This window comes from Budorcas taxicolor, chromosome 15 (assembly GCF_023091745.1).
Source record: "Budorcas taxicolor isolate Tak-1 chromosome 15, Takin1.1, whole genome shotgun sequence".
NCBI classification, from domain to species: domain Eukaryota; kingdom Metazoa; phylum Chordata; class Mammalia; order Artiodactyla; family Bovidae; genus Budorcas; species Budorcas taxicolor.
The window spans coordinates 49,224,233-49,238,232 of record NC_068924.1 but is presented as its reverse complement, the minus strand read 5'-3'; the positions used below and the strand labels follow the sequence as shown (position 1 = coordinate 49,238,232).

The following is a 14,000-nucleotide window of genomic DNA, read 5'->3' as shown; positions in this document are numbered from 1 at the left end:
CGTATGTTATTTTAGCTTCTGAAATTCATCTTTTTCTCTTTTAAATGGGACTGAAAGGACCTATCTATAGAACTGTAACTGTGAAAATACTTCTTAGGACAATATATGTACAGTAGCCTGCAATGAAAGCATTTTAATACCTGGTGGGTATTATTAGTTGATCTTGTTTTAGGGGCTTAACTAGCAAGAACAGGAATTCTTTTTCTCATTAAGCATTCATATTTCCAAGTGTGTTTGCTTTTTAAATGTTTTCCACTTTTATTTATTGCTTAATTACATTGGGCATATAAGTGGCTTTCACTGAATTGATTGTCATAGGACTACATTAGGGAATTTAAAGAGCTTTTGGAGGGTTTATATATTAAAGGAAAGAAAAATATAAAAATTGAGTTTGTAGTCCTTTTTGATTAATAAACATAAGAAATTTGAGTGCAGGCAGAATGTTTTGCTGAGTCAATAATGAAACAAATTGCTTTTGCTTTCTATCATGACTGTCTGACATGTCTGGGTTAATGTTTGCAGAAGGAAGCAGTAGCTTTAAAGTGCTCTTTAAAAATACCAGTTTACCTTCAGATTGTTTCATTGCTCAAATAATATATGTTAGACAATTTAGAAAAACATACAAGTGAAAAGGGAGTGAAATGAAAATTATTCCAATACCACCTCCCCCTAAAAAACCTGTTTGTATTTTTTTGTCTATCATCCTCAGACTTTCTTCTGGGTTTGTATATATATGTGTATTTACATGCAAATTCAATTTTTAAAAAAATGCCCCTGAACTCTATTTCTTCCTTTGTTTTTTTCTCAAAATACTGTAGTTTAAATTTCTTTTATGTATAACTTTTTAAAGTTTCAAAATTAAAATAAAAATTTCAACATAAATACACATTCATTGTTAATAAAGTTCAAGTAGAGAAATAAAATAGAAAGTAAAAGCCCTTTTTTATACCTCTTCTGCAAACCACTTGTCCTACAAAACAAACAAAAAACCAACTTATTTCTTTTCTCAGACATCACCAGCATGAATGGTATATGTTTTTCTAGACCTTTTTCAGTTCGTTTGCAGATGTGATCAAACTTGACACATTCTGAGACTTTTTATTTAGTGATTTATTTTGGAGATCTTTCTCTTTTAGTACATGCAAATCTACCTAATGTTTTTAGTGATTACAGATGATTCCATAGTTTGGATGTATGTGACTTTTCAAACCACTGTCCACTTTACTGAAGGAGTAAAGACATGGAGCTAGTTTGTGGTTTACTTGATGCCTCACAACTAGAAAGTGACATAGAGAAGTTGAAATTTCAGTTGTACACACTCCATTAGGATATGAGGCTCGATGCTAAGTACTGTATGAATCTGCTGCTGCTGCTGCTAAGTCGCTTCAGTGGTGTCCAACTCTGTGCAACCCCATAGACGGCAGCCCACCAGGCTCCCCCATCCCTGAGATTCTCCAGGCAAGAACACTGGAGTGGGTTGCCATTTCCTTCTCCAATGCATGAAAGTGAAGTCGCTCAGTCGTGTCCAACTCTTAGCGATCCCATGGACTGCAGCCTACCAGGCTCCTCCGTCCATGGAATTTTCCAGGCAAGAATCTAGAGGTATGGAATGTAGCAAAGGCAAGCTCTTTGTGCTTGAGAAACTAAGTAAGATAAGACATGTAAACACATAAAATATACGTAAAGGTACAGGTCATAAAAAATATTTGCAATGCAAATACTTGTATTTGACAGCTTTATTTAGTGTTGTCTGCCTGGTCAGGAAAGATGTTTTAGAATAGGTATCTCTTCAGCTGAGGTTTTTATTATTACTATTTTATTACGACAGTTATTGTTAATTTATTTTGGCTGTGCTGGTTCTTCATTGAGGCATGTGGGCTTAGTTGCTGTGAGGCATGTAGGATCTTAGTTTCTCAACCAGAGATCAAACCCACATCTCCTGCATTGGAAGACAGACTTTTAAGCACTGGACCACCAGGGAAGTCCCTAGGCTGAGCTTTGAAAGATGTGCTTAGCACAGTTTGAAGATTTTCAGAGCTCAGATACTACATTTTTAAGCACTCTCTATGGCACTGAATAGAGTCAAAAGGTGTTAGCATTCTTCTAGGAACTTTAATTAACGAGGTGATAGAGGAAGTCAGGAATATTATACTTTGAGCATCATTTTCTCTATTCATTATCCTATTCAGGATAATGAAGAGTTGTGGTGATAGATGTTTGGGTCTTACCACTTTCACATCATTAAGTTTCCTTAAAGAGCCTAGCACAGTGATCACATAGTCTGTTAGAAAAGAGTGAGGGTTAAATGAGTGTACCTGAAACAGGTGGGGACTCTCCAACAGCCATTTGAGTGTTTCCTTGGGCAAGATGTTGTATCAAGTGCTGTGATTCTTAAATGGCATAAGTCATGGCATGATAAAGGTTGTCAGCAGTAAAAGTTGTGCTCATTCTGTTTAGAAATCAGTCATTCATTTAGGAGAGGGACATACTGTAGAGTTGCATCCCTCTAAGGGTTAAATGCAAACGTCAGCATGTGAGTGTAGTACATGTATGGCATTGCAGCAACTGCTTTACTACAATGATTAAAGTAGCTGTCTTCCTGACAGATAGTCACATACGGACCAGCACCTAATAATCTCCTTTTCTTCAGGTATGGTATAAGAAACAGTTTACTTATTGCCCCGATGCCTACTGCTTCAACTGCTCAGATATTGGGAAATAATGAGTCCATTGAACCTTATACCAGTAACATCTACACTCGCAGAGTCTTGTCAGGAGAATTTCAGGTGAGAAGATTACAACCAGACCTACTGGAAAGTCTTTTAGAAGCCTGATGTTAGGAGTAAATGCTACCCATATTTAGGATGACCCTCTATCTTAGAATGGGGGCAAAGTTTTGATAAAGTGAGCTGTCATCTCTAATATTATTTATGTTACTTCGGCATATAATAGACATTTTATAAATATCTGTCAGAAGAATGAAGGATTGAGGGTTGAGTATGAAAGCAACTTGTTGAGAGTTCATGCAATGTGTAACCATTCTTAAACCATGTACTATATGTTATATACTATGCTATACTACGTGTGCTAAACTATAACACATATACTATAGCCTCAAATGCTTACGTTGATGATACTGCAGATGTATAGAAGTATCTTTTAAGATAGTGTTCTCAGCCTTGGTTACAAATTAGAATTTCTGATGGGAAGGACCAGTGGTTGTTTTTTTTTTTTTCTTTTTTTTTTGAGGTTCCCAAGTAATTCTTGTGTGCAGGTTGAGAACCACTAATTTAAAAGATATTTATTTGTGAATTCACAAATATTCTGAAGTAAATTTCTGTAAGGTTTGAGTACATTTATAATTTATAAGGTTGGGTACATTTATAATTTTCTCAAGTATTTGTTGTGTCCATACTTAAAACAAGAAAAGAATCATTCTACATACCCAGGTTAGGCAGTTAGCTCCTTCCACTTTTGCAAATACTGTATGTTATGTTTTGAATAACAGGTATCAGGATTTTAGAGGAATGTAGCTTTCATGTGATGTGATATGTCACTCAGTTTCATAAAAAATAGAATTTACCAAGCAATCAAATGTTAAACTCCAAGTGTGTAATCCTCTTCAGGCCCTGTTGTTGTTTATTCCTTCACATTTTTTCTCCTTTTCCTTTCAGATTGTAAATCCTCACTTACTGAAAGATCTTACTGAGCGGGGCTTGTGGAATGAAGAGATGAAGAATCAGATTATTGCATGCAATGGCTCCATCCAGGTACAGAATGACCAAAAAAAAAGAAAGTGTGCTCTTCAGGAGCTAAGTTGAACATTGGTACCTTCTCGATTATCCCAGGCAATACAGAGAAAGAATGGCTGTTCATCTGGTCATATGTCTAGGCCTTACCCTCTTGTTTGTGCAGCACTATAAAGCAATGGTTCCCAACTTTTCTGCACATTAGAATACATTAAAGAGCTATTAAAGCTGAAGCTTAGGTTGTTCCCATATCAATTAAATGTCTGGGAATGAGAGTTCAGGCATCAGTATTTTTTAAAGACTCTAGATAATTCCAGAGCGCATCAGAGTTTGGAGACCAGTGACGTAAAGCCTGAAATTAGAGTCAAACTTAATTAAAAAGTTTGATGGAGATTGAAGACTGATAGTTCAAAAGACAGAGCCACAAATAGTGTTTAACAATAAAATATTTGCAATTGAGAATCAAGAAGCATTTATTTGTAGACAGAGGCCACTTATTAGATATTGGTCTGCTCAGCAACACAGATAAAGATTCCTGTAACATTTCTGTATTTGCTGATGGAAACTGTAGCATTAGCCAGTCTATGTTTTGATGCATGCTAACCCTAGACCTAAGAAATATGAAAGCCTTATTTCTATTGACTTCGAATGGAGTTTGTGGAGTCCTACCATATTTAAAGGGTTTTTGTCTCATTGCTTCCTTGGGTCATGTTTCTGTGAGTTACAGCCCTGAGTTTTTGTATTTTCTGCAAAACTCAAGGGTCATTTATTGCTTAGCTTTTGGCCATTAACCAATTAAAAATGAATCTTACATAACTACCACCAGATTAATATTTTGTTGGTTAGATGGGGTTTTATTGGACTTTGTAAGCTGGAAGTTAGTAGTCTTAGGAAACTTGATGAGGATCAAACTGTATTAAATGGAATGGCTAAGATCAGATCTGACTGGAAGTAGAATCACGGCCAGACCCTAGGGCATCGTTCTATTAATTATACTGCTTTCTTCAACCAGAGTACAATAGCATCTGCTTTACCTTCTTCAGAGCATACCAGAAATTCCTGATGACCTGAAGCAGCTTTATAAGACTGTGTGGGAAATCTCTCAGAAAACCGTACTCAAGATGGCCGCCGAGAGAGGCGCTTTCATTGATCAAAGCCAGTCTTTGAACATACATATTGCTGAGCCTAACTATGGCAAACTCACTAGTATGCACTTCTACGGCTGGAAACAGGTTGGTGGAGGAAGTCAACCAACTTGGAATATTTTAGAATTGGAACAGAGTTTTATATTCTAGCTACCTATTAAATATTGCCACCTGGAAGTTCTTTCACTTTAAGTCCAATATGTTAAAACTAACGCACGGGTTTATACTAAATTAAGCTCTCACTTTGAATTTTCTTATTTTGGGTGGGATTATTTTGTTCGAAGTTTGTAAGCTCATGGGAGTTATCTATGATCCTTCCTTTACTTCCCGTGTAATCATTCACCGTGTGCTGTTGGTTGTTCGTTTGTACTATTTCCTGAATGCCTTTCTTTCTGTTCCATCGCCACCACCACCTTTATTCTTAAGTTCTTACCTGATCTCTTTGCTTCTGGTATCTTTACTGTAGGCCAGCTTGTGTCCTGCTACCATTCCTAAAATAAAACTATATACATCAACCACCTATTCAAAAATATCCATTGTTTCCCAGCTTTAAAACAGAATAAAAGCCAATCATTTAGCTAGTCACTGCCAACTGTAAAGACCTGTGAGTCTGTGATGTACTCTTTTTTAAAAAAAAGAATATTTATTTTTATTTATTTGGCTTGCGTCGGGTCTTAGTTGTGGCACGCAGGTCTTTTTCGCTGGGGCACTCAGACCTTCTAGTTGTGGTGCTTGGACCCTGGAGTGTGCGGGCTCAGCAGTTGGGTGCAGGCTTAGTTGCTCTGCAGCATGCAGGATCTTAGTTCCTGAACCAGGGGTCAAAGCCATGTCTCCTGCATTGTGAGGCAGTCTCAACCACTGAACCATCAGGGAAGTCCCCTTAATGTATTCTTACTCCCTAACAATGTTCTAGGTATTTATATAGAATTATAATTTTATCCTTTTATTTAACAAACTTTTATTGAACTTGTACTGTGTTCCAGGACTGAGGGTACTGAATAGAAGGTGATGGTTCTTATCCATGAAATAGTCGTCATCTGTTCTTATACAGAGAAACAGTCTAGACCTCTGAATAGTTATAATCTAAAGCAGACAGGTTTTCCTAGGTACACTTGGAAGTCGTACACGTAAACAAAAAAAGACTAGAGAACAAAAATATTTGACATTTTGAAAGAGATAAGCTTGTTTCAGTGGTGAAAAGGGTAGCGTGTACTGTCTGTCTCCTCTCTCTCTAAGCGTTTTTGAGAGGGCTTCCTGTGCTGCGTGTGTGCCGTGCCTAGTCACTCAGTCGTGTCCGACTCTTTGCGACCCCATGGACTGCAGCCCAGCAGGCTCCTTTGTCCATGGAATTCTCCAGTCAAGAATACTGGAGTGAGTAGCCTTTCCCTTCTCCAGGGGATCTCCCCAACCTGGGGATCGAACCCAGGTCTCCCGCATTGCAAGCGGATTCTTTACCATCTGAGCCACCAGGGAAGCCCAAATAAAAAAACAGCTGGGGCTTCCTAGAGGAGATATAATTCTAAATTTAGAAAGCAGTTTGACTTGGTCTATGGAAATGTATTTTACAATTGGTCTTGAATGTTTAATATTCTCACAGCTTCTCCTAATTAGTTGTACTTACTTCCCTTTTAGGGTTTGAAGACTGGGATGTATTATTTAAGGACAAGACCAGCCGCTAATCCAATCCAGTTCACTCTAAATAAAGAAAAGCTGAAAGATAAGGAAAAGGTATCGAAAGAAGAAGAGAAGGAGAGGAACACAGCAGCCATGGTGTGCTCTTTGGAGAACAGAGATGAATGTCTGATGTGTGGGTCCTGAGGAAGGGCTTAGAAGAGACCAGCACTTCTTCAGTAGCCAGACTACTTCTTGAGCATAGTTAGGTGCAGTAGGTTTGCTTGAAGTGGTAAGGCTTTACTGGACCTTCTTGCAGCAAAAAGATCAATTGGTTTAAAGTACTATTTCTGTATAAGTGTGAAAGTAATTATTTTTTTTTTTATTGATATATTGGGAATCAAAGTAGATGTTTTAGAAATGCAAAAGAAGTCATTTTGCAAATAGGGAGTGATTAAGTAGGGTTTTTATCACCCATCTGGCACCCCTTTTCTGGTGACTTCCATTTTGGTAAGGAAACTTTGGTGTGTGCATAGAAGCAAAATGAGTCATAACCTGTGAGAAGTGCTGATGGGGCCTTTATCTGCATATGGTCTTAATAGGTCATTCTGAAATAAAGATAATAAACATTTCTAAATGACTGTGTGAGACTAATTTTGTCACTTATTTTCTTTCAAAGGTCAAATTTGTAAAAGCATTTTTTGTTCTTTGAGAGTTCAGAGAAGAAATTTTAAGAAATTACTTAGATACCATATAGAATTCTGATTTTAATATGTGCCTTTTTCCTCTTTTTAAAAAACTGTGGTAAAATAAGCATAACTAAATGTTACCATTTTACCCATTTTAAAGTATACAATTTAGTGACATTAAGTACATACATATACAAAGTACAGCCATCACCACTATTTCCAGAACTTTTTCATCATTCCAAACAGAAAGTTTATATATAGAACAATGAATTCCCGGTCCCCTTCTCCTATCATTGCCTGGTAACTTCTATTCTACTTCCTGTCTCTAAATTTGCTTATTCTTGGTATCTCAAGTAGAAGGGATCTTAATATGTGTCCTTTTCTATCTGGCTTATCTCACTTAGCATAATGTTTTCAAGGTTCATTTATGTATCACATATCAGAATTTCATATCTCTTTAAGGACGAGTAATACCTCGTCGTGTATATATATATATGTATATGCATATATACACACACACACATATATATATATATATACACCCCATTTTGTTTATCCAATCATCTCTTAATGGACATTTGGGCTGTTTCCACCTTTTGGCTATTGTGAGTAATGCTGCTGTTAACATTGATGCACAAGTAGTCTGAATTCCTGCTTTCAGTTCTTTTGGGTATGTACTAGAAGTTCAGTGATTGGAATATCTGGTAATCTTCTGTTTAACTGTACTAATGACTTTTGACTATTTGATTATAATGTGTCTTGGTGTGGGTCCCTGAATTTATCCTAACTAGGGTTTATTGAGCTGCTTGGTATAGTAGATTCATATCTTTTGTTAAATTGGAGAAGTTTTCAGCCATTATTACTTCAGATAATGATTTTGCTCTTTTCCTTCTGGGACTTCTGTGTTGCATTTATCAGTCCACTTTATTAGTGTCTCAACGAGTCCTTTAGGCTTTGTTCACTTTTCTTCATCTTATTTTTTCCTCTAATCTCAGTAGTCTTATCTTCCAGTTCATTTATTCTTTCTTCTTCCTCAGCTTTGCTGTTGAGCCCCTCTAGTGAAAATTTCATTTCACTTATTGCTCTTTCCAGCTCTAGAATGTCTGATTCCTTTTATTTGTCTTTGTTGATAGTCTGATTTTGTTACTACAAAATCTCTGTTACTACATTGTTTTCCTTTAGCTCTTTGGTTATGTTTAAGACAGTTGTTTTAATGTCTGTCTAGAAAGTCTGATGGCTGAGTTTCTCTGGAGTGGTTTTTGTCAGTTTATATTGTTCCTTTGAATGTTTTCCTGTTTCTTTATAATGCTTGTGATTTTTGTTGTTGAAACATTCTGAGTCGTTTCCAAAATGTTTTTGCAGTGAAGTCTGCTCTCAGAGTATGTTCAGTTAATGTTCTGATAGCTTTCCTAGGTCTTTGTGGATTGGCTCTCTGCTAGGACACTCATACTTCTCTAGGCTTGCTCTGAGCCTAAGGAATGTGATGGTTGATTTTATGTGTCAGCTGGCTAGGCCATAGTATCTAGATATTTGATCAAACACTAAATAGATCTATGAAGGTATTTCTTTAGATGAAATTAGCATTTAAATTCATTGACTTTGAGTAAATCCGATCATTCTCCAAAATGTGGGTGTCCTCATCCAATCAGTTAAAGTCCTTAAGAGGAAGAAGACTGTGGTCCCCTGAGAAAGAAGGACTGCTGCCTCCAGACTTCCATTGGACTGATCTGCAATGTCTGCTTTGCTCTGGGTTCCCATCCCAGTGGCTTACTCTCCCGATTTTGGATTTCCCAGTTCCACAATTTTATAGATGTGTGTATATAGAGGGGGGAGAGAGATGGTTGACCATTGAACAACATGAGTTTTAAGTGCATGAGCCCACTTACACTTGGATTTCTTCAATAAATGTGGCAGTAGTATACAATCTGTGATTGGTTGGATCTGAATGTGGAACCATGGATGTATCATGGGGCTTAAACATCCATGGATTTTCGTATCCTTAGTGTGTCCTAAAACCAATCCTTGCATTGTTCAAGGGTCAAGGGAATATATAGAGAAGATAGTATATGTGTGCATATATATATACACACACACACACAGCTTATTTTCTTTGGAGAATGAGAACCCTGACTAATAAAAGGTTTTGGTACTGAAAATGGTTCTGTTGGAATGGAACCCTACGGACGAATTTTCCTGAATTGGTTCTCTAATTTGATGAGATTTAAGCATGACTTTGCAGTAGTGAAGAGAGCTCTGATAGCCCATGGGGTGATGTGGCAATAGAGATATGCAAAATACCATCACTGGATATTGCTAATCAAATACAAGAGGCAAAGGTCTGGCTTACCATCTATGTGTTCTGCCTCAGGGATATATCAGCTCTCCAGCCCAGTATTGTAATTTATAGTTCATCTTGATCATTTTTCCTCCGTGGTACATCACACTGCTCCATTACATTGAGGTACAGGTTGGACCTAGTGAGCGAAAAGAAGCAGCTACTATAGACTTACCAGTATGACGTTTTCAGGGGTCAGTGGTATGAGGCATATTGAGGTATTCCTTCCATGGTGAGGGATAAATTGTTCTGACTCATAACCAAAAGACAGGCATAAAGCCTAGTGGTCCTCTATGGATTTTGGAGGCAAAATGGTAACATACTCCTCATTTGGGTGTGTTCTTTTGACCCATTTACCATATGCCCCTAAAAGCTGCTAGTTTTGAGTGGGGCCCAGAACAAAGAAGGCTCTGCAACATGTCCAGCCTGTCATGCAACCCACTCAAGTATCTTTCGATCCCTTGAGAGAGACAGCTTTTTGGCTGCTACTTACTGTGCCTCAAGCCTGCTTAACTGAAGACCATCAAGTTCCTATGCATCCTGAACTGCTGTCATGAACTAGGTATTATCTGCCCACTAAACCTAAAGTTGGCATGCATAGTAGCATTCCATAGTGGCATCATCAAATGGAAGTTGTATATACAAGCCTGGCCTCAAGCAGGCCCTGGATGCACAAGTAATCTACTGAAGAAGTGGCCCAAATGCCCATGGTTCTCACTCCTGCTTCTCTGCCAGCCTGCACCCATGGCCTCATGGGACATTCTGTATAATCAGTTGACAGAGGAAGAGAAAACTTGGGTGGTTTACAGCTGGTTCTGCACAGTACAGGACACCTCTTTTGAGGATATCCCTGAAGGACACCCCATTCCATAGATGACAGTTAAGGAGATCTTTCAAGTACGGGTGACTTAGATAAATCACACTGGCTACTACGGGAAGAGTGTCCTGACCAATGGGTTTGGATCAAGCTCAAGTGCAGATAAAGGCCTAATCTGGCCTTTGGATGAGGTTGGGTCCCCAGAGAAGACCTGGTTTGGGTGACTCTCAGACTGCTGGGACCCCCTGGCTGGACTGGAACTGTTTGGGCTAGACTGGACACCTGGGATAGGCCTGGCCTGTGTGCCTGTATCAGATAGGGATATCAGGCAGAGCCTCACCTGTGTTTGGAACTGCCTGAACTCTGGAATCCAGCCTGTGTGCTTGCATTAGATTGGACCTAGGCCTCAAGACTGACCTGGATATTTGGTCAGACTGGGGTTCATGTCAAGTCTTATGCCATATTTGGGACAGATTGGGCACCAGGGAAGGGTCTGTCCTGTATTACTTGTTTCAAACTGTGTGTTCAGGGCAAATGATCATCTGCATGACTTTATATAACTTCCAGTGGAGCTCCATATATCCAGGTATTAATTGGGGACTTTCTCAGGAGTCAGGGAGAAAAGGACAGAGAAATGAAACTAACAGGGATAAATAGGGGGAAACAATTTTATCATTGGATTGAAAACAGCATTCTAAAAGGAATAGTTTACCAACAGTGAACCCACTGTTGAGCCTGTAATCTTAGGAGATTCCAGCCCGTCCCTCAGTACTGCCTGTTTATCTCTTGTTCCCAGAGATTACAGCCCCAATATCCCATATTGAGGAAGTTCACCCTGGCAGTTTCCCTTCCACTCTCATATTTTGCAGCCTCTCTGGCTTCTCCCTAACTTCCCGGGCAAGTTCCTTTCCACAGAGCATCTTTTCTATATGTTGCCGGACCTCTCTGGTCCTCACCCCATAAATGACTGGATTCAAGGTTCCTGGGAGCAGCACATAGATGGCACTGAGGAGGTTCTGGACATCCTGAGACACAGTCTTGGCTACTCGGAACACGATGGAAGTGGAGAGACCAGAGAGGTAGATGGTGAGGATGACCAGTAAGTGGGAGCTGCACGTGTGCAAGGCCTTGGCTCGGGCTCCCCCGGAAGATATCTGAAAGGCAGCGTAGATGATGCGGGTGTAGGAGGTCCCCAGCAGGGCTAGATCAAAGCTCACAGTGGCCAACCGCATGGCCAGCCCCAAATGGTTGTTGAAGGTCAAGTCCCCACAAGCTATACTCAGCAGTGCAATGTACTCGCAGGTGAAATGTCGGATCACCGCTGTCCGGCAAAATTGAGCTCGTGAGGTTAGCACCACCAAGGGCACTGCCACTCCCAGGCTCCGTGTCAGGGCGAAAAAGGCCAGTACACCCAGCAAACGGGAGGTCATCAGGTCACTGTAGCGGAGTGGGTGGCAGATGGCCACATAGCGGTCTAGGGCCATGGCCAGCAGGAGGTTGTAGTCCAGAAGGAGCGTGAAGTAGATGAAGAACATCTGGGCCAGGCAGCCATGCAGTGATATGGGGTTAGCATAATGCACAAAGCCTTCCAGCATTTTGGGCATCACCGCTGTAGCAGCACAGATGTTAACAGCCAGGAGCAGGGCAATGAGCACGTACATGGGCTGGTGCAGGCTCCGCTGGGCTGCCACTGTGTGGATGACCAGGGCGTTGGCAGAGATGATGCTCACATAGAGGAAAGTAAGAGGCAGGACCAGGAAGGGCCTCCACTCTGACAATCCAGGAAAGCCTACCAGGAAGAAGTTGGTGTAGGAAATGTTGAAGGTGCTGGTATTTCGATCCTCACCCATTGGCTTTGGCCCTGGGCTGGCCCCAGAAGTGGGGATCAGAGACTGTTAGAACAAAACGGTCAGTGGAAGAAAGCCAATTTCTATTGCTATTTTGGGGCCTGAGGGGTTTGTGATGAAGATCCACCTCTTCATGTATCTATGGCCATATCTATGGCCACTCTGGGGGAATAGACAGGTATTGTGTCAGGTGTAATGGGAGCTACAAAGATGAGCAAGACATTCTTTGTCTTCAGGGAGCTCTTAGCTTATGTACGTGAGGTGTAAACTTACAAGATACTGTTTATCAGGACCTCCCTGGTGGTCCAGTGGCTGCGACTCTGAGCTTCCAATGCAGGGGGCCCAGGTTTGATCCCTGGTCTGGGAACTAGATCCCATATACCACAACTAAGACTTAGTACAGCCAAATAAATTTTTAAAAAAGATACTCTTTCTGTGATATTTCTGATATTTGATTGCTGAGTAAAAAGATTTGGAGGAAAGTAGGTATGGTGTAGGAGAGAAGAAAAAGGAGTGATGGCACAGAGGCACTAAAAAGGATGAAGAAGATCCTTGATTAGCAGGAAGAAAAGTATATGAGGAATCTTTGGTCTAAGAAACCTGGGAAGGACCAAGTAGGGGTTTTGGGGAGTGAGGAAAATACCAGGCTCATCTGTCCATGGGATTCTCTAAGCAAGAATGCTGGAGTGGGTTGCCATGCCCTTCTCCAGAGGGCCTTCCCAACCCAGGGATTGAACCCACATCTCTTAACATCTCCTGCATTGGCAAGCGGGTTCTTTACCACTAGCATCACCTGGGAAGCCCCCACATTGGGTCTAAGAAACCTGGGAAGGACCATGTAGGGGTTTATTGGAGTGAAGCACCAGTGAGGAATGATGGTCTCACTTTTGTGCCTGGGGTACACTCTGTGTCAAGGATAGAGGAAGCTGCTGAACAGAGCTTCTGTCTTCTTGAACGCAAAGCACAGGCCACAGAGACTTGTCTCTACCTAAGACCCTCTCAGCTGGCTGAGGGGCCTCTTGCCTGGGCTTGCCCCCAGTGGATAATGCTTGCTTTCCTTTCAGAATGTGAGTTCTGGGGCGGGGGGGGTGGGGGGGGGTGGGGCAGGAGTAACAGCACACTTCTGTTGTGTTCTCTGGAGCTCCAGCACAGAGGAGGCACAGAGCAGGTGCTGGAACATGGCTTGTTGAGTAGGTGAATGAGGAAAAGGGAGAAGGTGGTAAGAAGCTAGTCGGCTGGGCTCTGAAGAGCAGCAGTTTCAAAGCTTTGGCCTGGTTTTTGTATAATTAGGATATTAAAAGATGTGCAATTCAGTACTGGGCCCACATCTTACCCAGATTCTTAGGGAATCTTAGGGAGCACCATTTGGTGGTGGTAGGTGTGATAAGAGGAATTAACACTGAGGTAATTGTTTACCTTATTTCAGGTAGCGTTCCAAATGCTTTCACTTATTAATTTTTCAATCTTCTTAATTTTACTGAAAAAGAAAGTGAGGCACAGAGAGATTAGGTCTAGTTCTACAGCTGTTAAATGGCAGACCTGGATTTGAAGTCAGACTCCGGAGTGCATGCTCTGAACAACGTCAGGATGATCAACTTGTCCTGCTGTGCCTAGGTGTTCCTGGTATTAGAGCTGAACATGTGGGGTCCCAGGAAAGTTTTTAGGCAAACCAGGCAGTTGACCATTTTACTATTATCACTGGTAACCTTGAAGATTAGGGAAGCCTCATAAATTGTAGGGCTTCCCTGGTGGCTCAGTGGTAAAGAACCCATCTACCAATGCAGGAGACACAAGAGGCGGGTTTGAT

At 40.6% G+C, this 14,000-nt stretch overlaps 2 protein-coding genes across 2 annotated transcripts in view; one reads left to right on the top strand and one right to left on the bottom strand.

Annotated features, from left to right (window-relative positions):
• RRM1 (ribonucleotide reductase catalytic subunit M1) overlaps positions 1–7,087 on the top strand; it is a 39,104-nt gene extending 32,017 nt beyond the window's left edge. Inside the window, exons 16-19 of the mRNA XM_052652279.1 lie at positions 2,651–2,786; positions 3,675–3,770; positions 4,793–4,981; positions 6,527–7,087. Coding sequence (XP_052508239.1) covers positions 2,651–2,786; positions 3,675–3,770; positions 4,793–4,981; positions 6,527–6,712 — 607 coding nt within the window. The 3' untranslated portion in view covers positions 6,713–7,087. The remainder of the gene's footprint in view (positions 1–2,650; positions 2,787–3,674; positions 3,771–4,792; positions 4,982–6,526) is intronic.
• Positions 7,088–11,176: 4,089 nt separating this feature from the next.
• On the bottom strand, positions 11,177–12,196 carry LOC128059914 (olfactory receptor 52Z1P-like). The gene has a single exon (XM_052652169.1). It carries the CDS (start codon positions 12,194–12,196, stop codon positions 11,177–11,179), a length of 1,020 nt encoding a protein of 339 aa, XP_052508129.1.
• Between the last annotated feature and the right edge of the window lie 1,804 nt (positions 12,197–14,000).

Excerpts from the sequence above, each read along its gene's own strand:
- LOC128059914 (XM_052652169.1), bottom strand. The coding sequence starts at position 12,196 with ATGGGTGAGGATCGAAATACCAGCACCTTCAACATTTCCTACACCAAC.